Source organism: Aureobasidium pullulans (genome assembly GCF_000721785.1).
Source record: "Aureobasidium pullulans EXF-150 unplaced genomic scaffold scaffold_2, whole genome shotgun sequence".
Classification (NCBI taxonomy): Eukaryota; Fungi; Ascomycota; class Dothideomycetes; order Dothideales; family Saccotheciaceae; genus Aureobasidium; species Aureobasidium pullulans.
The window spans coordinates 1,518,113-1,544,429 of NW_021941022.1; the positions used below are offsets into that span (position 1 = coordinate 1,518,113).

The window sequence follows — 26,317 nt, forward strand, 5'->3', positions numbered from 1 at the left end:
CACCTACATCCATCATCGGAGTACCTCCAACGTGGTTGATCCTGGGGTCCATTGCTATCGGACGAAAGATATCCCACCAATCCAAAGATCAACCACAAAGACTTTGGTACGCGTTATCGTTGTCGGCAGGCCTCTACACGGCGCACGCAACAAATCAGCATTGATGATAAGACACTGTAAAGTTGCATCTCCGCCCACGCGCGCACGTCATTGCACGCCTGTAAAAATGCACAAGGCCGAGACTTCTTTCGCTATAGAGACGAAGTCGTAGATTCCCTTTTCAGCTTCCTTGATACGCATCTCAGTTGCCTTGCTTCGTTATCGTCTGACGGTGAGACTTTGAGAAGCATTTGATATAGCCCATTTGCGCCCTCATAGTCGGAGAGAACGTAAGCAGCACAACCGGCAGGGTAGATGGCCGTAATGCGGTGCAGGCCGGTGCAGACAGTGTCTTTGACGGAAGCAGTGGCGTCTTCCTTTGCTGCTCCATAACAGCCGACCAAGAGTGGAGCTTATACGAAGCTCCAGCGACCACGCCTAGGCCTAGGTGATTCCAAGTTGTAACGATGCACAATGTTTTTGACATCGGAACACCCGTCCGCAGAGAGAGGCTGACTGTCACGCTTTCAATGGAGGACACCCTTGACAGGGCAGAAATCTTGCATTTCTACAGCTACATTTACGGATCTGTTCCCCGTCCAACCCCAACATGCTCCTTATGACCAACCCTGGTATCCGATCATGCTACCATTATAGGTAACATGCATCTCTTCAGCCAAAGCTCTGGCGGATTTGGCGACCTCCTTAACGTTTGCCTGGGTATAAAAATGCTCGATGTATTGCATTGCCTTGACAGCAGTCATACTCAAAACGCAATTGGTTCGGTCGAGAGAGATGCCAGAAGACTGGATGGTCACCTTGTATCCATGATCCATCAACACGAAGTGAGCGTAGTCGAGTGCGCGCGGAGGTTGGCGGTAGTGCGCAAACATCAGCCACTCGTGGACGTTGGCCATGCCAAATGTCGGAAGGAGCTCGATAATCTTGTTCGTGTTTGGCACGCAGGTAGCGAATAGCTTTAGAGGATAAGTCTTCTGTAAGGCCTTCTCGAGCCTCTTAGCCTCTTTGACGAGGTCAGAAGGGATTTCGCCGTCAACAAGCATGCGGGCGACCTTCAGGAGAGGTTGTGCCTTCAGGAACTGGGTGACCTCGTACATGACGCTTGCGCGGCTCTCTGCGCCCTTCAAAAAATCGATCTCTGCTTTGCATAGTCGACAATCACAACATATACCCCATCCCTCAAGGTTTTGTTGGAGCTGTTCAAAGTTGCCGTCAGCAGGACAAAACATGACAGTAACCTCTTCATTTTGAAGAATGTCCTTGCTCGCGCGAACAATGATGAAATCACCAACAAAGCCACGGCTCGCATTGAATAAACAAGAGTGATTCATGCGAGCTGCAACTGGCCAGACACCAGACGAGTCGACCTTGAAAGCCTTTTGCACGTCCTTACGGATTCTGCTCTCGTCCGCGGTGAACCCGAAGGCAGCGTGCTCTATGATGTTTTGCATGCGAAAGACATCAACGACCGGCATACCGTCAACGACGAGGGGAATCGGCTCGGTCGCAGGATTGGCGGGCGAGCCGTCGTGTAAGTTTAGAATGTGCTCCCCCAAAGATGGGTTGTGGAAAGCCTTGCGTACAGCTTCAACCCAGATGGCGACATGACTACCATGCAGTGCGCGGTTATTGGTAGGATTGATCATCACACTCAGAGCCGGCGTGTTCTTCGGTGTGTTAGAAGCAACGAAGGCCTTTTCACAGAGAATTATCTCTCCAGCGGCAATGTTCTCCGTAGCAAACAAGCCTTTGGGGCGTACATCAATACGGCGGAGGTAGCTAGCCTGCTGAGTGCGATAATCTGCTGTGTCTGCAATCTCCTGAGCCATAGCCTCAAATTCGAAGACGCCGTTTTGTGCTTCTTGCATGCGCAGTCTAGTGCGCTTGATTTCCTTGGGACCATCTTGATCGGACGGAAAAGCGTCAACTAGTCTTTGGAACATCTTAAGAGCGAAAGCATAGTCCGAGAGTTCATACGCAGCACGGCCTGCACGGTACAGAGCCTTACCGTACTTCGGGTCGTGATGCATAGTGCCTTGTGTTGAAGCGACAGCGTCTTCCTTTGCTGCTTCGTAACTGCCGAGGAAGAGTCTTGCCTGGGATCTGTTGCGAAGAAGGTCGAGTTTGATATCGATGTCATGAACCACAGCAAGGCCCTTGCTGTAACAGTGGTTGGCCTTGATGAAGTCTTTCTTCTTCAGAGCCTCGTTGCCCTCGAGCTTCCATTCTGAAGCAGTCTTGACCTTGATAGGAAGCTGCCAACTGGAAGGGAACGCGGAGTGGTTGTCCTCAAGGAAGATGACATCCGAAGGGTGGTGGATACACAGCGCCATGCCTATGTCTTCTGACACCGAGCTATAGAATGGCTCCTTGATGGCCAGCACAATGCCAGATGGCAGTCGCTTCTCAGGCCAGGAGGATAGACCAAAGTTGAAGATAGCGATTCTGTCGACGTCGCCAGTCTCATCTTCGACTGGCATGAACGTTTGGATTTGAGAGATATCGGTTGAGTGGCCGAAGGTACGAAGCACAAGGAGATTGCCGCGGTGATGAGTTTCGAGATGGAGATCGCGGAGGTTGATCTTGTTGAGTGCCTGGAGCGGCGCAATGCTAGGAGAATAAGACTCTGAGACAACGGTCATCTTGATGTCGGCATTTGAGAAAGATGAAATCGCGCCACGGGCTGAGAGATCTTCGCGCGCCTGGCGACCCCGAGGAGGGCGTTGGCTTCCCTTCAGGGAATCAACGCGTTCGGTCAAGTGCCATTTGATATCAAGAGCTTTGCTAACAGTAGCCTGCATACTCATCGTGAGTGTGGTGATGGAATGATTGTAAAAGGAAGCGGAGATGCTGATGGACGAGATGGAAGATCGATCAAGCGTCGGGAGCAGTTAAGTTGAGCGAAAGTTTTGAGACAACACGCAAGTCTCGTGTGTTGGTTAGCGGTGTCGCTGTTCGCTTTCACTCACGATGCGCATGGCGCGGGTAGTGGCATCCAAACGCAACCTCACAAACAAGTTGTCGCGCCACGTAGACAGACGAACCCAGCACGAAAGCCTCTCTCTCCTCCACTATAAGCCTTCTAGTCTGGCTGCAAAAATGCAGGATGCTTTTGGTGATCAGGCAAACGTCCACTGAGAGCGCAATTTACTGGGCAAACTTCGAGCAGTTTAAAATCACCAGTGTCGATGAAGGAGAGTGAGACTCATAGGGGAATCGTTGCACTTTAGATTCACTGTGATTAGTAGTCTCAATTGAGATGATTTTAGAGTTTAGACATCGACTTACGATTGGTATTGTGTTGATTGTTTGTTCCGTGAAGCAAGAAAAGAGACACGGAAGCTGCGATAGAGAGGTCTAGATTTCTCAGGTATACCTACAAACTCAACTATTGGATATCACGACCAAATGCTCCCAGCCGATTGAGACTCCTCGAACTCCATACTTTTGAACAAGATGCAAAGACGGGCATGCTGATTTAGGAAAAGACAAAGTGGAACGGTGAGAGGTTTACTCCATGTCCTCATCCTCGTCCTCTTCTGACTCTTCCTCTTCGTCGTCGTCACCACCAGCGTCAGCCTCGTCGTGCCAGACATCGTCGTCAAAGTCCTCATCATCGAGCATCTCGTCATCCTCGTCGTCGTCCTCCTCCTCACCCTTGGCCTTCTTCTCCTTCTTCTTTCTCTCAACATTCTCCTTTTGAATGCGTCTTCTTTCAGCCTTCTCCTTGTTCTTGATCTCCCAGGCTTTGTCTTGTTGTTTCTGTTCCTCCTTGCTCTTGCTGATGTACTCGTGCCACAAGATCTTGCCACCGCAAAGACCTTCCTCGACCTTTGTCAGACGGAGGGTCATACGAGGGCCCAACTCTTGCAGCTTGATGGCCTTCTTTTGTGTCTTTGTCTTACGAGGCGGAGGGGCGGGGCGTGCAGAACCTTCGGGGTTAATGCCTTCAGCGTTGGCTCCAGAAACCTTTGCACGTTGGGCGTCACGAATGCGTTGACGCTCGTCTTTCGACATGGCTTTGCGATTCTCAACGGCCAGGACCTCGATTTCAGCATCAGTGTCAGCCTCGGTATCTGAGGCAGTGGTGAAGCCGGAAGCGGTGGGGTCCAGAAGGTAGTCTGCAACATCGTCCAGGCCTCCGAGGTTGGGCAAGCGAGAGCTGTCGCCGCGCTTGAGGTGGTCGGCGCGCTCGAGTTTGCGCAGGGCTTTGGGTAGAGCGGATTTGGGAGTGACGGCGTTGATGGCGTAGTGACGCAGTTGTAGAACAAAGGCGTGGGGGTCGCTAGGGTCTGTAGAGGGCTTGCGGTCAAGCAGCATGACACGCTTGATGGTCTTCAAGGAGGTGGTGTGAGGAGAGATGGGGGCGAAGAGCGATTGGAAGATTGTCGTCGTAAGGGACTCGAGGTTCTTGGGGATTGGGTTCGACTCGGACTTGTTGTCCTTTGCGGCGGCATCAGCCTGTTGCTGTGACTGCATGAAGTTGTTCATGACGAGAAGAGGCGAGGTGAGGTATTCGGCACCGTTCTGGCCCTTGGGACGGCGCATGCTCTTTTGTACGTCCTTGCAGAGCGAGTACTTTTCAACACGGAAATGTAACGTGGGACCTCTGGGAGTTGTGCAGATTCTCAGGTTTGTGTTTCCAGCATCGGAGCGCGAGAACAGCATGAGATGTGAGACGCCGAGGGGGCCGGCCATGGTGACGAAATCGCGCAACTTGTTGGACTTGCGCTCCTTCAGGCGACTGGCGGTTCCAGGCTCCATCATCAGACGGGTGTCTCTGACAAGCTGCGATATGCTTGGGCCGACTTCTCCAGCGTTGATACGGATGACCATGCTCTTGGGAGCTCTCGTCTCGCTGGCAAGAGCGGCGGCGCTCTGGTGGCCGGGCATTCCAGGGGCGGGAGGCTTTGCGCCAGCATGGGTACGCTTCTTCACTCTTCTTTTGGCCATTTTGTGATGTTGGAAAATGTGAATGTTTTGTCGAGTCGACTGCTTCCAAAATTTCTTTGCAGTCGCAGCGATTGACAGGGTCTGTGCTTCGGTCTTAACCCGCGTGGAATTTGTTTATCACCGGCGCTTGCCTGAACCTCTTGCAACTTTTTATTCTGCGCCTTTGCCTGCTCATACCAACCACATCAGCATCTTCGAGAAACATACGACAGGCTTGCAATCTCGTCGCTGAGATTCGACCATCAACATGTCGGCCTTAAAAAAGAGAAAAGTACAACATGAGCGCTCCAGCTTCACCGAAGAGACGCCTCGCCAACCCAAGCCGTCCAAGAAGACTATGGATCGCATAGACGACACCAAAGAACCCGCCGAGGACTTGGCAAAGAAGGCCGTGAAGAAGGCTGCTACCGATGATGTGAAGAAGGTCAAGAAAGAGAAGAAACGCAAGGCAGAATCAGAAGAGCCCGCCGATGAAGAGCTCGCACCCGCCGAGTCTCCCGAAGACGGCGAGCATACCACACCACCTAAATCCTTTAGCGATCTAGGCGTTATTCCAGCTCTATGTGAAGCTTTGGCACAGATGGGCTTTAAGCTCCCAACACCCATCCAGCGCGAATCTATCCCGCTTGCCCTCAACGGAAGAGATATCATTGGTTTGGCCGAAACTGGTTCAGGAAAGACTCTAGCTTTCGCCCTGCCCATCTTACAAGCACTGATGGAGAACCCCTCTCATCTCTTTGGTCTGGTGCTGGCACCTACGAGAGAGCTGGCATATCAGATCAGTCAACAGATCGAAGCCGCAGGCTCCTTGATTGGTGTGAAATGTGCTGTCATTGTGGGTGGTATGGATATGGTTCCTCAAGCCATCGCCCTCGGAAAGAAGCCTCATATCATCGTCGCGACTCCCGGAAGACTGCTTGATCACCTCGAAAACACAAAAGGTTTCAGTCTGCGTACTCTGAAGTACCTGGTCATGGACGAGGCTGATAGACTTTTGGACCTGGACTTCGGCCCCATCCTGGATAAGATCCTGAAGGTTCTCCCCAAGGAGAGACGTACCTACCTTTTCTCGGCCACCATGTCCTCGAAGGTCGAGTCTCTGCAAAGAGCCTCGCTTTCGAACCCCATGAAAGTCAGTATTTCATCATCGAGCTACCAAACCGTCAGCACCTTGATCCAATCCTACCTCTTCATCCCGCACAAGTTCAAGGACATCTACCTCGTCTACATCCTCAACGAGTTTGCTGGCCAAAGTACTGTTCTGTTCACCCGTACTGTCAACGAAACACAACGATTGGCATACCTCCTACGAGCTCTTGGATTCGGCGCCATTCCTCTGCACGGACAGCTCTCACAATCAGCACGTCTAGGCGCTTTGTCCAAGTTCAGAGCCGGAAGCCGTGACATTCTGGTAGCTACTGATGTCGCAGCCCGTGGTCTGGATATCCCGTCGGTTGATCTGGTTCTCAACTTCGATTTGCCTCCGGACAGTAAGACTTATGTTCACAGAGTTGGACGTACTGCTCGTGCTGGAAAGGCTGGTAGAGCCGTGTCATTCGTGACACAGTACGATGTCGAGGTGTTCCAGAGGATCGAGAAGGCTTTGGCGAAGAAGCTGCCCGAACACGATGCTCCTAGAGACCAGGTCATGGTCTTCGCTGAGAAGGTGTCCGAGGCACAGCGTGTGGCTGTCAGAGAAATGAAGGATCTCCACGAGAAGGCTAAGAACGGCGGAAGAGGTGGACCCAGAGGAAAGGGTAAGAGAGATGCCATGGACAGAGATGAGGGTTGATCGCTATGTACGACGCCTTTGATGTTTTTCTCTCTTTTTCTTTTTCTGAGATATCCAAAATGCGAGCATGTTCTGGGAAACACTTCCCACCTGAGACTTCGCTCACCAATTGCGAGCCCACAAACATTGATATATTGGTCGCACTATAGCCTCTGTTCATCTGGCGATTGGTCTTTCGAGATGCCCTTACAGTGCAGATCGTACAACAGATTCCTACGGCAGTCCGATGTGCGTGCCTTCGTCCCCTAGAGCGAAACGAAAAACGCTGACAGGGTCACCCCAAGCCCATCAAATCAGGAAGCCTCGGCTTTCGGGTAAACTCGTCCCATCTCTACATCATCTCTCCAGGGCACATCAACATTTATCAATCAATCACCACAATGTCGTCGCAAAGGTGTTTGAAATTTGTACAAAGCGTCTTGTATGTATGATACTTGAGGGTTTGAATTGTCAAGCTAATTGGATGCTGGCAGTGAGTCTTTTCAGGCCAACTCTGGTTTGGAACCAAGGTATGATAAGGTGCTACACTAAGCACTAAGTGGTGTCAGACTAATGATTTCGTTCATAGACTTCTCAATGGCGTAAGTTCTATACCTCAGAAAACACAGTCATCACAAATCCCCAGATGGACTCTTGGTCGGAACAATCACCACCTCCATCGCCGTCCTGTCTTTCCATCAAACCGTCATCGATATCTCCTTTCCTCAATCCCATCTCAACAGCATCATACCTAGATACCAAAGCTCTCACCATCCACAAGAAGAAGGAAGTATCGCTAACACTCACTCATAATAGCTCCGTGTGACAGCAGCACGCCCAGGCGTCGTAAACTTCGAACTCCCAATCGAAAAACACCACACAGTACACCCCTACCTCCTTCTATTCCCCTATCACACATTCCTAACCTCATATTAGAATCGTCTCAACATTCTCCACGGCGGCACTATCGCCAGTATGGTAGATCTGGGTGGCTCGTTGGCCGTAGCTTCAAGAGGTCTCTTTGCTACCGGCGTCTCTACAGATTTGAACGGTATATAAGACTTACACCATACAAAAGAAGATGGGATATACTGATGATGATGGATGAAACAGTCACGTACTTGAACTCTGGTGGCAAGATTGGTGATCTGATTCGTGCGGTATGTGCTCCCACCCTCGTACACTGTTCTCTCTCGAGCTACCGCTGATATACCTGGTCATGTAGGAAGTCACTTGTGACAAGTGTAAGTCTCATCCACATCACACACAAGCTGCAAATCTGATATTGACGATATATCACAGTCGGCAAGACTCTCGCCTACACGTCTATAAACTTCCACAACGAAAAGCAAGAACTGGTCGCTAGAGGAAGTCACACAAAGTAAGCTCCCACCCTCTTTCTCGAAGGAACCACTCGAGAGAGTCGTTTGCTGATGAGGGTTTGCTCAGATATGTGTCATTCGCCTGGAAAGATCCCAACAACACTGTCGAGGAAATGTCGCCCAAACCTGAGAAGTAGAGGAAACTCTTGGTAGAGAAAGATAGATCTTGTTGCTTGATCAGACCTGTGCACCGTGAATCACACTACTCAAATACATATACACCACTTATACAGGGATCAAGAATGGATGGTGGTGATCATTTGCTGTGAGGGGGAATAATAGCATTAAACATTATTTGCCATTATGATTAGGCTGTTACACTACGAGCACCTCCGCTCAGTGTCGTTTTTAACGTTATTCGTACAATTGGACCATTAGGTCACAGACCGAGTTCCGCCTCTTCAGTTCCTTCCCATCATTCTCACCGCAAACGACGACTTCCTCGACTTCAAATGAAGTGGCTTCTGCTCAACCAAGACGGCTGTGGTGGTTTCGGGTCCAGGAGCAGTCTACGCTTCACCCACGTCTTGACTTCTTCCTTCAGCTCCGCTCTCCGCCTTTCCCTTTGTTGTCACCAATGTTCCCGCCTTGACGTACACTCTAGCCTTGAACATGGCAAAACTGAGCTTTGCGGCATCAGTCACACATTTATCCTTCAATTCTTTCAAGCACAGGTTCAGATCATTTTCCAGGTATGTCGCTGACAGTTCACCTCGACACATGCACTTCTGAAGTCGGTCGTTGCGATGACGGTCGAATTGTGACATCAAGCGACCGCTCCAGTATGCCATAGACTGTGCTGATGTAACAAGATCACTGGCTATGTTTACGTTGCTGGTAGCGTCGTCAGGTTGTAAGTGAGTAGCCGAGGGACGTGTATAGGAAGGTGGTGAAGATGTGGGTGCGGCGCGGGGTGTCAGGAGTTGGCGAGACTGGATGTCTGGGTTCATCGAAGCACGCAGCGGAGTGGTTTCGCAGAGCGAGTGCAAAGGAGCGATGTCTGGTGAGAGCATGGTTTGTCTCCTTGGCTTGGCAGCGTTGATAGACGAGTTCAAGGCAAGCTTACCCGGGGGCAACGTGGTTATCGGAGTCCGGGGGGTAGGTGGCTGCAGGGAGTCTCTTCTCGGTAGGTTTGGAGGGGCTCGAGAGACTGGAGTCTGCGGTCGTTTGAGGGCGTTGAAAGAACTCCGGAATCGATGCATGTTCGTAGCCGATGGATCAAGGGGTACTTCTGGGAGGTTCAACTGTAGTAGCTTGAACTCCGACGCAGGCTTGGAAGCACTCTGAGAGAGGTTCTCGTTGATCACACGAGTCGAAGCCGGGACGTCGTGCGAACGGTGAGGTGCCAACAACGGTTCAGTGTCGGATCGCACCAGAGCACGTCTGTTGCCGACTTTGAGAATGCTCTTAGTAGCACTTGCTAGCCTTCCTTTGGCAGTAAGGCTTCCGGATGGGGTCGGTATGCGTGAAGGGGGTGGCATAGATACAGGTGGCTTTGAACTCTGTCGTGTCCGCGTCAGGGGCAGATGACCGAAGGTACGGCTTCTAGGCAAGGCAGGCATCGGATCTTCAGACAATGACATGTACGACTGACGGCGAGACTGGCTCTTTGGTTGTTGTTGATAGGGATTAAGAAGATATGGGTCGTCATCGGAAGCCTGAGTGCCATGACTTGAGCGTCTACGATTGAACGAATTGAAAGGGTTGAATTGATGCAGATTGGCGAGAGAGCTTAGGCGACGGAGAGAGGATTTGGGATGAGGAGACGTCGGACTTGACGATATGGCGACGTCGGAGGATGATGGATGCTTTCGAGCCGGCATCTTGACCATCAGCAAGGAGTCGACCAAATCTGCAGTTGTTTTCAATGAGTGATGATAACAAGCGAGAACAGCACTGTTGAGGTGAGAGAGGAGCAAGAAGCGGAAAGTGATGTGTATTGGTCGTGCGAGTGAAGTTGGAGGAGGCGCGATGAGGGAGTGTCGTGGCTGCCACGAGCATGTTTACATAACGCCGACACAATATGCTCTGCAAATCCGCATGGCGCTTTCCGCGTGCATAGACTTGCATCAAAAACTCCCCAGGAAAAGATTAGGAAAAATCCGGACACGAGGGGCGACAAGAAAAATGGACATAAGGGTCAAGGCAAACTCGGGATGGTTGCTGGCAGGTTTTTATTAGGCATGACTGCCGCAAAGAATTCTCGCATCGTCGACGGAAAAAAGAGAGGTCGATGTCTCTTTGCCAGCTCTAGGTCCAGGCGAGCGTTGATTCTCGAGTAGCAGAGGTCTTTTATCTTACCGTCTAGACTCTGCAAATTACTTGAAGCATTTGGAGTGATGTTGGCATTGGAGCATACAATGGCGTTCAAACTTATTCCAAAACCAAAGGACGTTTAAGAGTTGCTTCAAGCAAGAATAACAAGTCAAAGCAGCCAAGTCCGTAAGTCGGTGAAAGATGGCAGAGCAAGAACGAAAGGATGGAAGATGATGATGACGACGGCTCGCCGAGGCTGTGGAGAGGGATCGTGTTTGCTGTGTTTGAATCAATTTACGCGCGACGCGTTGACCGACGCGGGTTATATGAATATTATCATCAGGGTCAATTCTGGACGAGACAAGACCGACACGGCCGTCATGGAGGTGTTTGAAAAGAGCCAGACGGTAGACCCCGAGGTCAGAGCACACGTCTACTCGCTCATCTCGGCTATCGGTGGCAGCAGTACTGTCAATGAAGGCGAGTATGTACTTGGAGACGATGCCCTGGCATGTTTGAAGGACTTGTCACGATGGATCCGCCTATACGACGACCGAATCAACCGACACGATGTCAAGAGATGTATGGCAGAGGCCAACTTGGTTAGAGGCGACCTGCTGCCAATTCTGGCCCAACAAGGAGACAAGAGCGACCGCAGCGTCCTCGCAACAAAAGTCGCCCTCAACTGTCTCGACCTGCTCAACACACTGACATGGCCAATCGAACGCAAAGAAGAGACCATGACCATCAATGTCCACCGACATCTTCCCTACATCAGACTCGCCCAAGTCGAATACAAGCGTGCCGTCCTCCACTGGGAGTCTGCCCAGATCCTACGAACCGCAATCAGTGTCGCCATTCCTGCCATAACACAACCCAGAGCCGACCGTAATCCCAGAGACGACTCCATCATCGGTGTCGTGCTCTACTTCCTCCGAAACGTCGCTATCATCGCACAGCCTACCGACCTTCCGAGTCAGGGCGACGACAATGACATCAGCAGACTGGAAACAATCCAGGCTTACCATGAACAAAACGTCCTACAACTCCTACTTACTATTGCTTCAAGTGTTACCGAGGAGTACCCCACGCACGATGTTGTCCTCCTGGAGATCCTCTTCCAGCTACTCAAGGGTATCGACCCGAAGGACCTGTTCAAGAACGAGATGCAACTGCAAGATGACAGAAGTAACAATCTCAAGGCTTTGTTAGACAAGGAAAAGGCTATGAACGCTTCCTACGGAAGGAACGCTCCTAGTCGCCATCACCGCTTTGGAACCATGATTTGGGTGAAGCGACCGGATGAGAAGGTCTCGACCCTCAGTGGTCAAAACGTCATCTTTGATGAGCAAAAGACTATGCACCAGATGGATCAGTCCAAAATATGGAACAAGCCAAAGCCACGCAAGAAGAATGCCGAAGTACAGGACGAGAACAACGACTTTGACAACAATGTGAAACTCGATGAGCCTACACGAAACATTCTACGTCGTTTTGTTGAAGACTTCCTGGATTCATCCTTCAACCCTCTGTTCAACAGTCTCCGTCGCGCCCTTACCGCTGAAGTCGAGCGGGCTCAAAAATACAACACTCGCCAATACTACTATTTGATGGGCTGGTTCCTACAAGCAGAACGCGCTAGGCAAGACTTACTGAAGCGCAACGGCAAAGTACACGACGCGGCTGTAGATGATTCACCCTTCGCCTACATCGCTGCTGTCATGACACAAGAGAACTTCATCCTGCTAGGACGCAAGATACAGCAAAGTCTGGACGACAAGGAATGGTCCGACTTGCACGCTTGCATGCGAGCCTTCACTCAGATTTTGTTGACAGTTGCTGCCATGGCAGATTCTGCTTCCGAAGATGATCAGGAGATTGCCGAAAACATTCAAAATCGAATCTTCTACGAAGAAACGACACACGACCAGGTCATTGCTGTGCTCAGGGGCTACAAGGACCAAGGCTTTGCCTTCTTAGACGCATGCACAGACATGTCACACACCTTTTTGCGCATGCTTGAACGCTATGCCAAACAGAATGTTGATATGCAAGTCCGTTCGAAAAGACGTGCCAGGAGAAAGCGCAGAGTCGAGGCTCAGGCCAACGGTGCCGAAGACGAAGGCGCAGCGTCCGAAGCCGAAGACCAAGCTGATGCTCAGCGCGCTGTAAGCGAACGTAAATTCGACTTCAACAGATTTGCTAGCAAATTCATGACCGAGAGTGCCGTCAACACTTTCGTCCGTTTCACTACCTACTACAGAGATCTGGATATCGAGCAGCTGAAGCGTTGTCATCGCTTCTTCTATCGCTGTGCTTTCAAGATGGAGCGTTCAATCTTCTTGTACAGAGTCGACATCTTGCACTTATTCAATCGCATGATCAAGGGACCGGAAGGCTTGTCTAAGGAGATGCCTCTGTTCAAAGAGTGGGAAGAATTGGTCAAGCAAGTCTTCAAACGCTGTTTGAGAAACCTGGATCAACGCCGAGAACTCATGGTCGAAATGCTCTTTACGAAAATGCCAAATACAATATTCTACCTCGAGAATGGCTATGACATGGAGATCACGAAAGCAAGACCCAGACCACCGGCTGAACTGATGGTAAAGCCTGGTATGGACCACGAGCAGCAGATTGCCGTCGCTGTCAGTGTGCTTCTCAACCAAGGCAAACTGGATGCTTTGGCTTGGGTCAAAGACGTCCTCAGCTCTGCAGCCGAAGATAGAAAATCTTGGGAAGATCTGCACGCAAGCATTGAAGACAGTGCTAATGCAGATAACTCCAACGCTGAGAACGAGAACACCGATGGTGCCACTAGTCAAGACCCCGACGCCCCTGTCGCATCCGTCGAACCCGCTATTCAAGCGGACAAACCCAAACCTCCCTTCATCACCATCAAACCGGACACCGACGACCGCAAACTCAGTCTCTTCAAAGACAAATTCCTCCGTCTCCTCCTCAAACTCCTCTCCCTCGACCGCCTCGGTGAAAACGACGACCCCGACGCCGTCTGGATCGTTCCTTCCTCCGTTCCTTCCTCCCTCCTTCTGTCCGACCTTGCCTTGATCAGAAAATTCGAATTCGATCTCCCCGTCCTCGAAGGCGGTGTAGCACCCGAGTCTCTTCTTAGAAGTAAGAGTGCGGCTGGTCTACACGCCAGAGCTAATAGAAGTGCGGCTGCTACCGCTGTGAACAGTGATGATGAAGGTGATACATTATCCGATCTTGACGATCAAGCTGCTGCATTGTTTGAACCTGGTGGTCCAACCACAAGACCTGCGGGTTACGAGAAGCCGAAGAAGAAGAGATTGTTACAGAGAAAGGCGCCTGAACTTACAGAGGAGGAGAGGATGATCCGAGCGGCTGAGAGAGATGCAAGAGAGAAAGAGAAGAATGCGAAAGTCAAGAGTGCGTTGCGTATCACAGATTCGGACGACGAAGATGACGAGGAAAGGGATGCGGCGTTCTTTGCATTGGAAGAGCAGAGAAGGAAGAAAATCAGCGGTGTTATAAGAAATGCATTGCTGACTGAAGTGGATGAGTCTGCTGGTGTAAAGGGGAAGAGAAAGGCCAACGCGACGAAAGAGAAGGCGGCAAAGGGCAAGAAGAGAAAGACCATCACGATTGATAGTGACCAAGAGAGCGACGTTGACGAGGATGAGGAGATGAGAGATGTCGGTACTGTTGATCTGATCAGTGATGCGGAGGGCGTAGCGGAGGATACGCCCATGGATGCGCCATCACCAGCGAAGAATGGCCCTGCTGCTGCTTTGGTCGATGATGACGACGAAGAGGAGGATGTCGTTCAAACCAGACCCGCACGCGCAAGAGCGAATGCAAGGTTGCCATTCTTGGATGACAGTGACAGCGATTGATCGGCCCCCTCAAATTTGTTTCGAGCGTGGAGTTTGGGCTTATCGGAATCTATGAATAAGGTAGATAGTGAATGCATCATTTGTATGTAAGGACATCAAATATTTCTATAAACACAAATGTCTTGATATACCAGAAAAAGTCTATTTGGAAGTGATCCGTTCATGTACCAAGTCCGCAACAGCCTTCATGCCCTCGCCGTTGGGATGGTACCAGGCCTTTCCCATCAATCGCTCCATCATAGAACATCCGAAAACCCATGGTTCTGCACTTCCAATGCCGTGACCTTGACTTAAATCGGCCGTTGGAATGCGTTCACACCACTCTGAGCGTGAATCAACAACCTGTTGAGTGGCTTTCTGAAGTTTTGTTGCAACGCCTCGGTGGTATTCTAGTCTTTCGGCATTGAAAGGCACATCCACTGTTGGCTTGACATCCGAGCCCAGTAGAGTCAGGTATTCGACAACGATGACTCGTGCTTTGGGAGCCTTCTCATGAACAGCATCCAAGACTTTTTCGAAACGCTTGATGACATCTTCTTCGTCAGCAGGGGCAGGGAATTCTGGCATCGGGGTTCCCTTGAGACGTTGCACCAAAGAGAAGGCCGCGAGAGCCCATGTGTGCTCCTTGAACAGACCGCCGACGTAGGACATATCATTGCCGCCACCAAGGACGAGCACAATGTCGGCATCCTCCGGAACGCCTTGGATTTGAGGTGGAAAAGTCACACCGCCAGAAATTTGTGGTGTGTCGGTGATATTGAGGAGTGTGGCACCAGAAACACTCAAGTCTGTGAGGTCCGCGCCCAGACGTTCTGCCAAAAGATGTGCATAGTTGGCCCCGGAACGTGCGGCTGCGATGTTGACTTGAGGTGGAATTCCAGGACCAGCAGAGAAGGAACTTCCAAGATTGGCGATGCGTAACATGTTGTGATTGAACGCAGGAACGAAGCGAGGGATAGCAAGATCAGGAACGAAGCAAGGGATAGCAAGGTCGATGATGATGGGACAAGGAAGGGATGAACAAGCCGTTGATAAAAAGAGCAGGCAGCAAGCTCGAAAACGGAAAGCTCGACAGCCGAGTCTAATTGTGAAAGGACGATAGAGTCATCGAAGCAGCTTTCACCTACATTCCGTATCAATTTCTACAAGATGGCGCCTCCTAAAGCGATTGAGTTACACGATACGTGGGGTTCATCTTACTCCAAACCAAAAGAAACAGAAGGAGTGAAGAGTCCAAGGAGGTAAGCAAGTGATAGTATGCATCGGAAGAACATCGGCAGTGATGACGTCGGGATCGAGGGCGTTTGAGTGGAATCTGGGGAAGTCAGTCTACTACTTGCATCTCTCTTGACCATGCTCACAATGTTCTACGACGCAGGTTGATCATCATGTCGGTCGCGTCGCAGCGAGCCCTCGACTACCTCGAGGGGCAGCCGGGTATCATCTTCAACAGGTTATACCAGCAACCCTCGACCGCCTTGGCCATCTTCCGGCGCATGTTGCCGCACTTGGGTGAGTTGCGACTGAAGGCAGCACTCTCGCCATCATAGAGCTGACAAGTGGTAGCCAAGAATCTGGTCATGGCTATGTTGTTCATGCCCATTCCATTAGCCGCAACAGACCTCGAGACATGGGTCAAACCAGACAACGACAGCGTACGAGCACGCGATCAGTCACTCAACATCCTACTACGACTCAAGGTCCTCGAAGAAATCCGCAATGATCAGCACAAAACCGCCTATCAACTCAACAAGGCTTTCCGAAAGTCTTTGCGTCTGGCCTTGACCGGTGGAGGCGACCATCGTTCCTTTGGTGTACCGTCTAGCACTGCGGATAAAAACGAAGTGACCATCGACTTTCTCGACACCTTCGCACGCCAGCAATGGGAGAGCATTCTATACTACGTTGTTGGTAGTGCAGGTCAGGGACTTGGAGGCGCAGTCAACATCACTGCTGGTACAAAAGAGCTGTTGACAGGAGGAGGCTTCGTTGTCTTGAGAGGAAGAAATGCACACATCACTCGCGACGGCTTCTCCTTCTTGCTACAGGAGACCAACGCTCAAATCTGGACTCTGCTCATTGAGTATCTCAAGTTGTCCGAAAGGCTTCAGATGGATGCTGTCGACGTTTTGAGTTTCCTCTTCACTCTTGGTTCGCTCGAGCTTGGTGTATCATACACGACCGAGAACCTCACTCCAACACAACTCCAAATGCTGGATGATCTGTCCGACTTCGGTGTTGTCTACCGTCGCTCTCCAGACAGCCCAAGATACTATCCCACACGACTTGCCACAACTCTCACATCTGATCTACCAGCTCTGCTAAACACATCCCTCTCGACAAGCTCAATCGGTGTAACACCCACAGCTGGCAACATGGCCGCTCCTCAGGAGACAGAAAAGGGCTATATTATTGTCGAGACGAATTACCGCCTTTACGCTTACACCTCGTCACCTCTCAACATCTCCATCCTCTCCCTCTTCGCCAATCTCAAAACTCGCTTCCCGAACATGTTGACGGCGACTCTCACAAAATCCTCGATTCAGACTGCCATCGCGGCTGGTATCACAGCCGATCAGATCATCACATACTTGACGACACACGCACATCCCATCCTTCGAAAATCAACGCCAATCCTCCCTCCCACCGTGGTCGATCAAGTACGTTTATGGCAGTTGGAAAACGAGCGAATGAAGGCGACACCAGGATATCTAATCAGGGACGTCGGCACACAAGAGGAATACCTCAAAGCCGTAAGCCACGCCGACACAATCGGTGTCTTGACATGGCAGAACGACGCGAAGGGAATCTTCTTCGTCACGAAATTCGATCAGATGCAGCAATACTTCAAGGCCGTAGCTAGAAGAAGGAGAGATGACGATCCACCACAGGGATGAGGTATCTCGCGACAACTGGAGAAGATGTGGTTTCAAAGATCTGATATGCGTTTTCCTATCTGGTCAATGGCGTTCTGGGTAGACATGGGATGGGCATAACGGTGACCCTCCGTATAGGCTTTTTGAGCCATAACTATCATATCAATCACACTACTTGTGAAAAGCAATATGTCTCGTACAATCTACTGACCTGCTCTCGTGTGCTTTGACACGTAATTTGCTTCGTATTCTGCATTTTGACAGCTGCCCGAACAGGAAGTAAACTGTGTCGGAAGATCAGACATTTTGTGTATATCTTGAGATACTTGACTCGATCGCAATTCCCCTTTACAAGACCAGACTACTCTCGCTCCATGGTTACGACAGCAGAAATTGAATCACCTGATGTATCCTTAATGGTTGATTCCCATAGGCCAGGACATGCCGGTCTTGTCCCTGACATACTGCGGCATGATCCTCAACATCAGAGATCTGTCCAGTGAGAGCCTGTCGAAGAAAGCAATTTACATCTTGCGAACAAAAGAAGAATGTAGAAGTCCAGGAACCTGGAAGCGGAGGTGCGACCCTCTGCTACGAAGATGGGCCGCCAAGATTCGCACAAAACATCAACCAAAATGGTCAACAAATACTTCTGCCATCGATATCCACAAAAACGCGATGGAAAACGATGGTTTGTAAATCATTACAAGATGAGCAAAGAGCAAAACAAGGCCTCAGCCCGAGATCGAATCGGGGACCTCCTGCAATTTCGGATATACCCAAAGCAGGAATCATACCACTAGACCACTAAGGCATTTTATAGTTTGCATCAAGAGTGTCGTAAATAAACGCAAGGTTGGGAAATGAATGTGGGGCTTTGTATCTGCCCCACTTGCGTACTGGAAGTCTAGACCAAAAACGTACATGGTACAATAAATGTATCAGGACGCAGACATACTTCTGATAAGAACATGCTCAGGCATCACACTCTCTTGCCCCGTGCGAACAATTTTACTGCAAATATGTAAGTAATCACAAGAATTCAAGCCACAGATGGACCAAACATTGCAAGCGTTATTGGCGCCACGTCGATGACTTCAATGAGTTAATCCAGAGATCCGACAGCATTCAGAAGAGTATCAGACATAGAAGCACGTTCGTTCAGACTTGGCTCGTTCCTTCCTTACCGTGACAGCGTTGACAGGAACACAGTGTCCGATCTCTACCTGAATCGCTCAATTCGAGAAGTAGACGTTCAGCTGCGAAATTGTAGCCCGTGATGATATTCAAGGCTCAACTCGGTCGTTCGATGTTTCGTTGTGTCTGTGACGCATGGCCGTCCACTGCGATGGATCCGTGAACAGCTCCTGATGCAATCCATTCGAGTTTCGGCATTGTCTCTCCGCACTTTCCAGGAAGACCGGACTCAATCCTTGTCTACGACGGTTGCGCAAAGAGCTGCCGAAACGTGTGGAGGGGCGATGCCGAAATTTGGAACGATTGCACTGCTTCGAGCGTCTCGCGCAGAAATTCATTCGTATTGCTCTTACTGGCATACGTGAAGTCCGCACAAGCCTAGAACCGAGTCCCTCCACATTCCGGATCTCGATGCGTGCTCGGCCGTCGGCGCGTCGGTGGGAGTGGTCTCCATGTCCATCATCAGCAGAGCAGCGGGTCACTCCTCATGATCTCAGGATGTTGCTAAACCAGAAGGAGCGCTATTTCTGAGTCTACCTCGAAAGACGGGTGGTCGCTGGTTGTGAGAGGCTGCTTGTTGATTCAAGATCCACCTTGATGGGCTAGTTTCAGCGGGAGGATTCGACCGGCTTTGGCGAGGTCGTTCCTGCATGTCTCTTTCCAAGTCGGCTCTGTCAGATGATCTGACTAGTCCATGGAGACGAGCTCCGTTCAAGATGTGATTGAGAAGAAAGTCGTGCGCAGTAGCTCAAGAAAGATCTCAGAGGCATTATTGACCTCAACCCCATGCTGCCCCACGAAGCCCTGACTTCGGATCTGTGGCCAATGAATGAGAGCTCCACTTCCGAGTCCCGCGGCAGGCCCCTCGGTTTCAGTGGGTGCCGAGTCAACGAAAGGTAAACAGCTTCTTTGTCAGGCAAAAACGCCGACCGTTCGGCATGCGCTGTTCGGAGCGCGAGACTGACAAACCTATTCTTATTAAGAGCGATGATGACAAGTCTGGAGTTGTAGTTATTGCCAGGAAAGTAGGGTCCTGCCGTTGAGCATAACAATAATATTCCAGAATCGCGGAAAGGAACCTACAGCATACGTAGGCTTGAATTTGCAATCGCCTTTTGACACTATCCACGATCCTCGAGTCCAGACGAAAGCCACACGAAACGAAAGTATCACATCATGTCCTCCACGTCGACGTTTCTAGCAGCCCTGACTAGACGCGCCCCACAACTGTATACTGCTTTATCTGGACGACTTTCCTCTTCCTCAAACCCTCTTGTCTCACCTTCTCGCTTTTCTTCCTTCAAACCTTTGTCCACTTCTCGTAGCCCTTCAGCACACTTCAGCAGCACATCTAGAACAGCAACAATGGCTTCCCCCATGGACTTTCTCAAGGCTTGCGAGAACCGCAGAACCATCTACCAATTGACCGACAAGATCCCCATCTCTGACGCTCGTGTCGAGGAGATCGCCAAGCACAACATCCTTCACGTTCCCAGCAGTTTCAACTCTCAGTCCACTCGTATCGTTGTTCTGCTCAACGAGGAACACAAGAAGTTCTGGGAGATCACCAAGGAGTGCCTGAAGCCTCAAGTACCCGAGGAGCAGTTCCCTCAGACCGAGAAGAAGCTCGATGGCTTCAAGGCTGGTCACGGCACTGTACGTTTTTTCAATTCAGCGATATTTGGCCAGACCATGTTGCTAACATGAATACAAGATCCTCTTCCTGAACGACCCCAACCCCGTCAAGAAGCTCCAATCTCAGTTCGCTCTCTACGCTCAGCACTTCCCTGGCTGGGCCACTCAGTCCAACGGTATGTCAGCCCAAACTCTCAATTCCGAGGTCCAGATCTAACATTGTGTCCAGCCATGGCCCAGTACCACCTCTGGACCGCCCTCGAGGCCGAAGGCTGTGCCTGCAACCTCCAGCACTACAACCCTATTGTCGACCAACGTGTGGCCGGAGAGTGGAACTTCCCTCAAGAGTGGGAACTCCAGGCCCAGCTTGTCTTCGGTGGTTACGCAGAGGGTGCCCGCGAGGCTGTCGAGAAGGGCGGCAAGCAGCAGCAGCCCATTGAGGAGAGACTCTTCATCCACGGCAGCAAGGCTTAAGTGTCTTCATCGCCAACAGAAAAGCAAAACAATACAAGGTTGGGTAGAGGGAGAACAAGGACGGTGAATTTGTGAAATTCGACCGACTGGTATACACTTTCAGCGACAGCAGGTCCGTGTCTAATGATAAGAATGATCTCAAAACAACATCGCTTTCATTGTGATTTTACAGCTTACCCTTTTCCTCTGAGCTCAACTCGATGTTAGCAGCCGCTTCCATGACATCTCGCGTCAAGATTTCGCCCTTCTCTTTCTTTGGCTTCAACCTTCCCATCTTCATCAACTTGGCAATCATTTCTTCATCGCCGAAGTGCGAGTTGTGTTCAAACTCTGGATCGCGACCATAGGCCACCCTTGCAGCATCAACCAAGATACGTGCAGTCATTCCAAAGACCCTGTACCGCGGCATATCCAGAGCGTCCTTTTGTGCCAGACTCTTGTCCACCTTCTCCGGACCATTAGACCCAGGCACCGGTTTCCCATACGCCTGGGCAGCCCGATCGGCCAAAAGCACAGGAGCCTTCGACTCGGGCGAACACGGCGCAGTCGCAGCATCCAACCTCGTGTTCTCCACCTCTTGACTCCTGAATACCGTCCTCGGCGTCACAGGCACGTGAAACATGTGCATCCTCCAAGGCTCATGATACCAAGAATGCCACGCCCCTCTATACCATTCCCCCTCCACATCAACATCATCCCTCTGTTTCAAAAACTGCTCAAACGGCGCCGTAAACACTGCAGCCACTTCTCTGGCGTCTAGCCTTGGTAACAGGTCTTTTGCAATATCCGCATCTTTGCTCAAACTCCTCAACCAAGCAACACAAGGCATAACCCCCAACTCCGTCATTGCCAGATTCGCAGGCAATTCCGTCAGTTTCTCCACCGTGTAGCCAGAAGGTAACTGCTCATCATTACTTGGTAATCCTATTTCTTCCTCCGCTTCTCGGCGTGCGGTCATCCATGCTGTTTCTGCTTCTGTGTCGGCTTTCCCTCCAGGGAGAGCGGCTTGACCGGCATAATTGCGCAGTTTGGCGCTGCGGATCGTGAGGATTACGCGGAGGTCGCCGCGGCGGTCGGCGAAGAGGAGGATTAGGACGGAGGCGCGGCGGGTCAGGGGTAGTTGTGTGTATTGCGATGGTGGGGGTTTGAATGCGCGGAGGCGGGCTAGGGCGGCCTGTGGAGGAAAGGGTCAGTATGATTGAGACTTTGAGGGTGGTGGAGATGAGTGTTTACTGCTGATGCTTGCGACAATGCTGCCATGACTGCGTATGGTGATGTGTTTCCATGTTGCTTTTTTGTCAAGGTCAAGAGGACAAATGATCTCACAAGTCGGGGTCTTCTTGAGCCGAGGTATTCCTTCGGTGATACCACCCATCTAACTCCGATCGATCCTGCTCCACATGCACAAGGCAGGCACCAACAAGCATCAAAAGACATGTTCAAGAAATTTGTACATTTTCCATTTGTGTTGTCGGCGTGACAAGACTGAGTCTCTATACACAAGATTAGGAAAACCACCGTCTTTTCCGTCCCGTCAAGAACCCATTTTCCATGCAGCTTTTTGTGTGTGCCATCAGAGTGAGGAAAAAGGAAAGAACAAGAGTTGGCTAAGCAAAATAGAAGAAACGCCATGTGTTATGCAACCGAGAAGGAGTGTGGAAGAAAACGTCGACCCGAATGTACCATTATTACCCGTCCATGCAGTGAAAGAGGGAAAGAGATGAAGAAGGAAAGGAAAAGGGGTGAGTGCTATACTCAAGGATGCCCATGGGGCTTGCTGCTTCGTTCTTCTTCTCGTGCAATTTCTGTAGGCGCTTCGCCGGCATCCACAGGAGCTTGCATATTTTGAGGCTTCTGTGCACGTCTTTGTCTCTCCTTTTCATCTTCGCTGCTGCCAGCAGAAGTGTCGCCTTCTTGTGGCTGTTCACCACTTCGGCTCTCCCGTCGCAGCCTTTCGGCCTTGTCTTTGAGAACCTTGGCTTCTTCGGCAGCTCTCTGCGCGCGAACCTGCTTACGCCACATCGAGTAATATTTGCCCTTCATGTCGAGAAGCTCCTGGTGTGATCCTCGTTCAGCAACACGGCCTTCGTGGAGCACACAGATCTGGTCGGCCATGGTGATGGTAGAAAGACGATGAGCAATAACGAGCATTGTTCGGCCCTGAGCAAGAGTCATGAGAGCCTCTTGGATATGTTCCTCAGTCTCAGTGTCCAGAGCAGCAGTGGCTTCATCTAGAAGAATGATGCGGGGGTCCTTGATGATGGTACGGGCAATTGCAACACGTTGCTTCTCGCCACCGGAGAGACGTAGACCACGCTCACCAACCTTGGTGTCGTAGCCATCAGGGAAAGACAAGATCTTGTGGTGGATTGATGCGGCTTTGCACGCTTCGTACACGTCCTCATCACTTGCCGAGGGATTGGCATACTTGAGGTTGTACATCAGCGACTCGTTGAACAAGACAGTATCCTGAGGAACGACACCAATGTGTCTGCGAACACTGTCAATAGATACATCGGCAACGTCGTGTCCATCGATCTGAATTGTGCCGGACTCGGAATTGTAGAAGCGGAAGAGTAAGCGGAAAACAGTGGACTTGCCACCGCCAGATTCACCGACCAGAGCAGTAGTGGTACCGGGCTTGCAGTGGAAGTCGAGTCCCTTGAGAGCAGGCTTGCGGGCGTCGTAGGCGAAGTGAACATCATTGAAACGCAGATCACCCTCACAACTGGGCAAGGTCGTGACTCCAGGAGCATCAACAACAGTCGGCTCTTCCTTGAACAGCTCGAGCATACGCTCGGAATTGATCATGGCACTCTGAATCATGCGATAGAAAGTACCGAAGAAGTTGAGAGGACCCTGCAATTGTGCCAGATAAGTCAGTAGGACGACAAAATCACCAACACTGCGTTGACCAGTGGTAACTTGGTATGCAGCAACGAAACATGCAATCATTAGGCCGACCATGAAGACCATGTTCTGTGTAACGTTCATGAAGTTGAGCGAAAGGACGACAGAATACTCTGCCTTTTGGTACTTCTCGACTGCCTCGCGGTATCTGTTAAATTCGTACGCTTCGGCATTGAAGTACTTGACAGTCTCGTAAGAGACCATCGAGTCGTTCTTGACAGCATCAACTTCTCTGTCGGAGTTGACCATTTGTCGGCGAATTTCCGCGCGCCATTGAGCCATACGGATGGTGAGATAGATGTACCAGAAAGTAACAACGGCGACAATCAGCGCGTAGTAAACGTCGAAGGAAATGAGGAAGTATCCAATGGCGAGGAACAAGTCAACAAGCATAGGAATGACCTGGAAAGTGACCGACTCGAGAAAGTTGTTGATAGCATTACCTTTGCCCAGTGCAGAGAGCACTTCACCGGTTTTCTTGCCCAGATGGAAGTCCAAGCTCAGGCTATGGACGTGCTCGAAGGAGGCAATCGAAAGCTCGCGGAAAGAGTACTGACTGACGGGAAGCCAGATGATGGAGCGAGTGGCGCCGAGTAAACCATTGTTTCCTTGAAGAAGGCGATAGAAGATGTATAGACAGATAGATTTCCATGGCAATCCAGTCATTTTCTCGTTAACAAGATCGTTGGTGATTCTGCCTGCTTGAATGGGCACCATAATTTGGATAACTCGTTGAACGAGCATAATAAGAAAACAGATTACAACAACGATCTGCAGTTTACGATCCTTGGAGGGCCAGAGGTAAGGGAAGAAAATGGAGTAACCCCTGATGTACTCCCACCAGCTTCTTGAGGGAGTGGTTGTAGGCTTCTCCCAACCAGCAGGTGCGTCTGCAGACTTCTTGGGCTTGTTGTGTCCATTCGGCTGGGTCGCGCCGTATCCGTTACCATTGGCAGAACCATTGGCAGCTCCAGCTTCAGCACGATCCTCTGCAAGCAGGCCAGTGGTTTCGCTTGAAGATGCCTGACTTGCGTCCTGTTTGCGCTGACTTCTCGCGTGCAGCGTGACGAAGAGAACGTAGAAAGCCACGAGAGCCAGAAGCAGAATGATGCGGACGAGGTCCAATGTAACACCGGTAATTTCCCATTCAGTCATTTCTCTTTCTAGATGACCACCAGATGGATCTCCAGCTTTGGGCTCGTGGTGTGCGTGGGTATATAGGGCGAAAGAGGAAGCGAGGAGGACGATGTCCATAGCGGCGGCGAGGGCCCATGATGAGGCATGGACCCATGTAGGAGAGGGTTGTGTGTCGAAGATGGAGATGAGGATCAGAGTGAAAACCATGAAAGCACCCACAATGAAGACCTATAATTTGAGCATACTTAGTACATGTAGAGATAGAAGGGTCGTTGTGATTGATCTGGCTTACGACAGTGGCTTGTCCACACCACCATTCCTCCTTGCGCGCATACAAAGCGTGGACGATTACAGTGATGGCATTGCCAACAAGCGTGAGGGTAGCTCCCAGAGCCAGCCACTCGAACAGCAGCTTGCGCGGTCTGCTGAAGTCAAGGAAAGCATTATCGTTCTGAAGCGGAGCCTTCTTTTTCGGCAGAGGTTTACCACCAGGGCCTAGCAGCGGCTCGGATGCGGCATCTTTCTTGTCATCACTCCTGGATTGTACGATGCTTCGAATGGTAAAGGTGGTGAGGAAGAAGACGAGCAGTACGATAGGATATGCGAAGTGTATTATGCTGAGTAGGCGCTGGGCCTTGTGTTCGGCGACCCAATGGCCGTGCCGGTGGTGTTTCATATAGACTGTTGTTGTGCCATCGTCGACAACTGGCGCTGAGCCCATGATGGCGGTGACCAGGGTGTGCGGGAGCCTGTAAATGCAGGCGGGTGGGGGTGTCGAGGAGGTGCAACGAGGGGCGAAAAGAGAGGAGGAAAGATCAAAAGCGAAGGGAGCCGAACTTGTAGAATATTACGATTGCCACCACCAGGCGGTAGTCAGCATCTTCTATTGCCGTCTGGTGCAAGTGCGTAGTAGTAAGTGACAAGGCCTCTCTCCAGGTACGCTATGCACTCCAGACAGCAACGCCGCCGATTGCAGTATGGCGCCGCTGTGGCGATGATCGGAAGCAGCAGCCGGACCAAGCCAAGCCAATCTCTCCTCTGTTCCTGCTCTACACCACCCTTCCGGACCAGGTTTGCGGGTGCAGATGACCTATTCTAGCTCATCAATCTATTTGATCAGTCAACTGCACGCGATCAGTTACTTTTTTTTCCCGCTGCAAACAACTCTTCAGCTTGCCTATCGCCCGCATTCTCTGCATACCATTGCAAAAAGTCCGAACTCTAATCCTGGCTCCTGCTCTCCTTCCCCACTGAAATGGGCTGAGGCCGTCAGCTGAATCTGCAATTGACGCGTCTTTGCCCTGATTTGTAACCACAATTGGGAAACATCCATCGTCTTCTTCCATCGTGTTTTGATCCAAATGCACCCTCAAGCAGACAATGCATTCTCGTCACGAGTCTTTGGCAGTTGGTGGCTGCAGCTCTCATGCACACCCTCCGCAAGAGAACGCGCTTGTGGCTGTCATCCCAAGCCATCTCGAACTTCCGCGCGGGTCTCCATGAACCTCTTCTCCAATCGACTTCACCACCCTGACATGCTGCAGATACTGTGTCTCTCAACCACCGTTGTGCAGTATTCTATTCGCTCACGTCGCAATTACTCACAATTCCGTTGACATGAGAAATCAGCATCCTGACCGCCTTTACTGCTTCAGGAAAGACTCGTTCCGCTTCTCACCCTGCAACTATCCTCTAGTCCTTGACATCTCTTCATCTAGAGCAACCATCTCC

The 26,317-nt window shown here is 50.9% G+C and overlaps 10 protein-coding genes across 10 annotated transcripts; 4 read left to right on the forward strand and 6 right to left on the reverse strand.

Moving 5' to 3' along the window:
- Positions 1–258: 258 nt before the first annotated feature.
- Positions 259–2,168, reverse strand: M438DRAFT_342340 (uncharacterized protein). The gene has a single exon (XM_029904733.1). It carries the CDS (start codon positions 2,148–2,150, stop codon positions 717–719), a length of 1,434 nt encoding a protein of 477 aa, XP_029764977.1. The 5' UTR covers positions 2,151–2,168; the 3' UTR covers positions 259–716.
- Positions 2,169–3,534: 1,366 nt separating this feature from the next.
- Positions 3,535–5,035, reverse strand: M438DRAFT_342341 (Brix-domain-containing protein). Its single transcript, XM_029904734.1, has one exon. The coding sequence runs from the start codon at positions 5,011–5,013 to the stop codon at positions 3,631–3,633; it is 1,383 nt and encodes a 460-aa protein (XP_029764978.1). The 5' UTR covers positions 5,014–5,035; the 3' UTR covers positions 3,535–3,630.
- A 332-nt stretch (positions 5,036–5,367) lies between these two features.
- M438DRAFT_402604 (DEAD-domain-containing protein) lies at positions 5,368–8,620 on the forward strand. The gene is made up of 10 exons (XM_029909603.1): positions 5,368–6,830; positions 7,214–7,286; positions 7,339–7,374; positions 7,434–7,446; positions 7,661–7,726; positions 7,781–7,895; positions 7,958–8,004; positions 8,070–8,088; positions 8,147–8,225; positions 8,294–8,620. Exons 1-10 carry the CDS (start codon positions 5,411–5,413, stop codon positions 8,361–8,363), a joined length of 1,938 nt encoding a protein of 645 aa, XP_029764979.1. The 5' UTR covers positions 5,368–5,410; the 3' UTR covers positions 8,364–8,620.
- Positions 8,621–10,125, reverse strand: M438DRAFT_342342 (uncharacterized protein). Its single transcript, XM_029904735.1, has one exon. The coding sequence runs from the start codon at positions 10,047–10,049 to the stop codon at positions 8,736–8,738; it is 1,314 nt and encodes a 437-aa protein (XP_029764980.1). The 5' UTR covers positions 10,050–10,125; the 3' UTR covers positions 8,621–8,735.
- A 712-nt stretch (positions 10,126–10,837) lies between these two features.
- Positions 10,838–14,490, forward strand: M438DRAFT_342343 (timeless-domain-containing protein). The gene has a single exon (XM_029904736.1). It carries the CDS (start codon positions 10,863–10,865, stop codon positions 14,355–14,357), a length of 3,495 nt encoding a protein of 1,164 aa, XP_029764981.1. The 5' UTR covers positions 10,838–10,862; the 3' UTR covers positions 14,358–14,490.
- On the reverse strand, positions 14,414–15,530 carry M438DRAFT_342344 (SGNH hydrolase). Its single transcript, XM_029904737.1, has one exon. The coding sequence runs from the start codon at positions 15,279–15,281 to the stop codon at positions 14,499–14,501; it is 783 nt and encodes a 260-aa protein (XP_029764982.1). The 5' UTR covers positions 15,282–15,530; the 3' UTR covers positions 14,414–14,498.
- Positions 15,531–15,717: 187 nt separating this feature from the next.
- Positions 15,718–17,504, forward strand: M438DRAFT_394381 (TFIIH and nucleotide excision repair factor 3 complexes subunit). Its single transcript, XM_029909161.1, has 2 exons — positions 15,718–15,869; positions 15,924–17,504. Exons 1-2 carry the CDS (start codon positions 15,746–15,748, stop codon positions 17,252–17,254), a joined length of 1,455 nt encoding a protein of 484 aa, XP_029764983.1. The 5' UTR covers positions 15,718–15,745; the 3' UTR covers positions 17,255–17,504.
- A 2,291-nt stretch (positions 17,505–19,795) lies between these two features.
- M438DRAFT_264961 (Nitroreductase) lies at positions 19,796–20,539 on the forward strand (the record flags this gene model as incomplete). The annotated part of the gene is made up of 3 exons (XM_029899981.1): positions 19,796–20,086; positions 20,145–20,241; positions 20,295–20,539. 3 exons carry the CDS (start codon positions 19,796–19,798, stop codon positions 20,537–20,539), a joined length of 633 nt encoding a protein of 210 aa, XP_029764984.1.
- A 166-nt stretch (positions 20,540–20,705) lies between these two features.
- On the reverse strand, positions 20,706–21,799 carry M438DRAFT_352002 (uncharacterized protein; the record flags this gene model as incomplete). Its single annotated transcript, XM_029906758.1, has 2 exons — positions 20,706–21,713; positions 21,773–21,799. 2 exons carry the CDS (start codon positions 21,797–21,799, stop codon positions 20,706–20,708), a joined length of 1,035 nt encoding a protein of 344 aa, XP_029764985.1.
- Positions 21,800–21,979: 180 nt separating this feature from the next.
- Positions 21,980–25,352, reverse strand: M438DRAFT_402610 (uncharacterized protein). Its single transcript, XM_029909604.1, has 2 exons — positions 24,879–25,352; positions 21,980–24,814 (listed from the first exon to the last, which is right to left on the reverse strand). The coding sequence occupies exons 1-2, from the start codon at positions 25,305–25,307 to the stop codon at positions 22,295–22,297; spliced, it is 2,949 nt and encodes a 982-aa protein (XP_029764986.1). The 5' UTR covers positions 25,308–25,352; the 3' UTR covers positions 21,980–22,294.
- Between the last annotated feature and the right edge of the window lie 965 nt (positions 25,353–26,317).

Coding starts and splice junctions, on each gene's coding strand:
- M438DRAFT_342340 (XM_029904733.1), bottom strand. CDS start 2,150: ATGCATCACGACCCGAAGTACGGTAAGGCTCTGTACCGTGCAGGCCGT.
- M438DRAFT_342341 (XM_029904734.1), bottom strand. CDS start 5,013: ATGCCCGGCCACCAGAGCGCCGCCGCTCTTGCCAGCGAGACGAGAGCT.
- M438DRAFT_402604 (XM_029909603.1), top strand. CDS start 5,411: ATGGATCGCATAGACGACACCAAAGAACCCGCCGAGGACTTGGCAAAG. Junction 7,287..7,338: donor AAATTTGTACAAAGCGTCTT/GTATGTATGATA, acceptor GGATGCTGGCAG/TGAGTCTTTTCAGGCCAACT. Junction 7,727..7,780: donor CAATCGAAAAACACCACACA/GTACACCCCTAC, acceptor ACCTCATATTAG/AATCGTCTCAACATTCTCCA.
- M438DRAFT_342342 (XM_029904735.1), bottom strand. CDS start 10,049: ATGCCGGCTCGAAAGCATCCATCATCCTCCGACGTCGCCATATCGTCA.
- M438DRAFT_342343 (XM_029904736.1), top strand. CDS start 10,863: ATGGAGGTGTTTGAAAAGAGCCAGACGGTAGACCCCGAGGTCAGAGCA.
- M438DRAFT_342344 (XM_029904737.1), bottom strand. CDS start 15,281: ATGTTACGCATCGCCAATCTTGGAAGTTCCTTCTCTGCTGGTCCTGGA.
- M438DRAFT_394381 (XM_029909161.1), top strand. CDS start 15,746: ATGTCGGTCGCGTCGCAGCGAGCCCTCGACTACCTCGAGGGGCAGCCG. Junction 15,870..15,923: donor GCGCATGTTGCCGCACTTGG/GTGAGTTGCGAC, acceptor GACAAGTGGTAG/CCAAGAATCTGGTCATGGCT.
- M438DRAFT_402610 (XM_029909604.1), bottom strand. CDS start 25,307: ATGGGCTCAGCGCCAGTTGTCGACGATGGCACAACAACAGTCTATATG. Junction 24,815..24,878: donor GGTGTGGACAAGCCACTGTC/GTAAGCCAGATC, acceptor CTCAAATTATAG/GTCTTCATTGTGGGTGCTTT.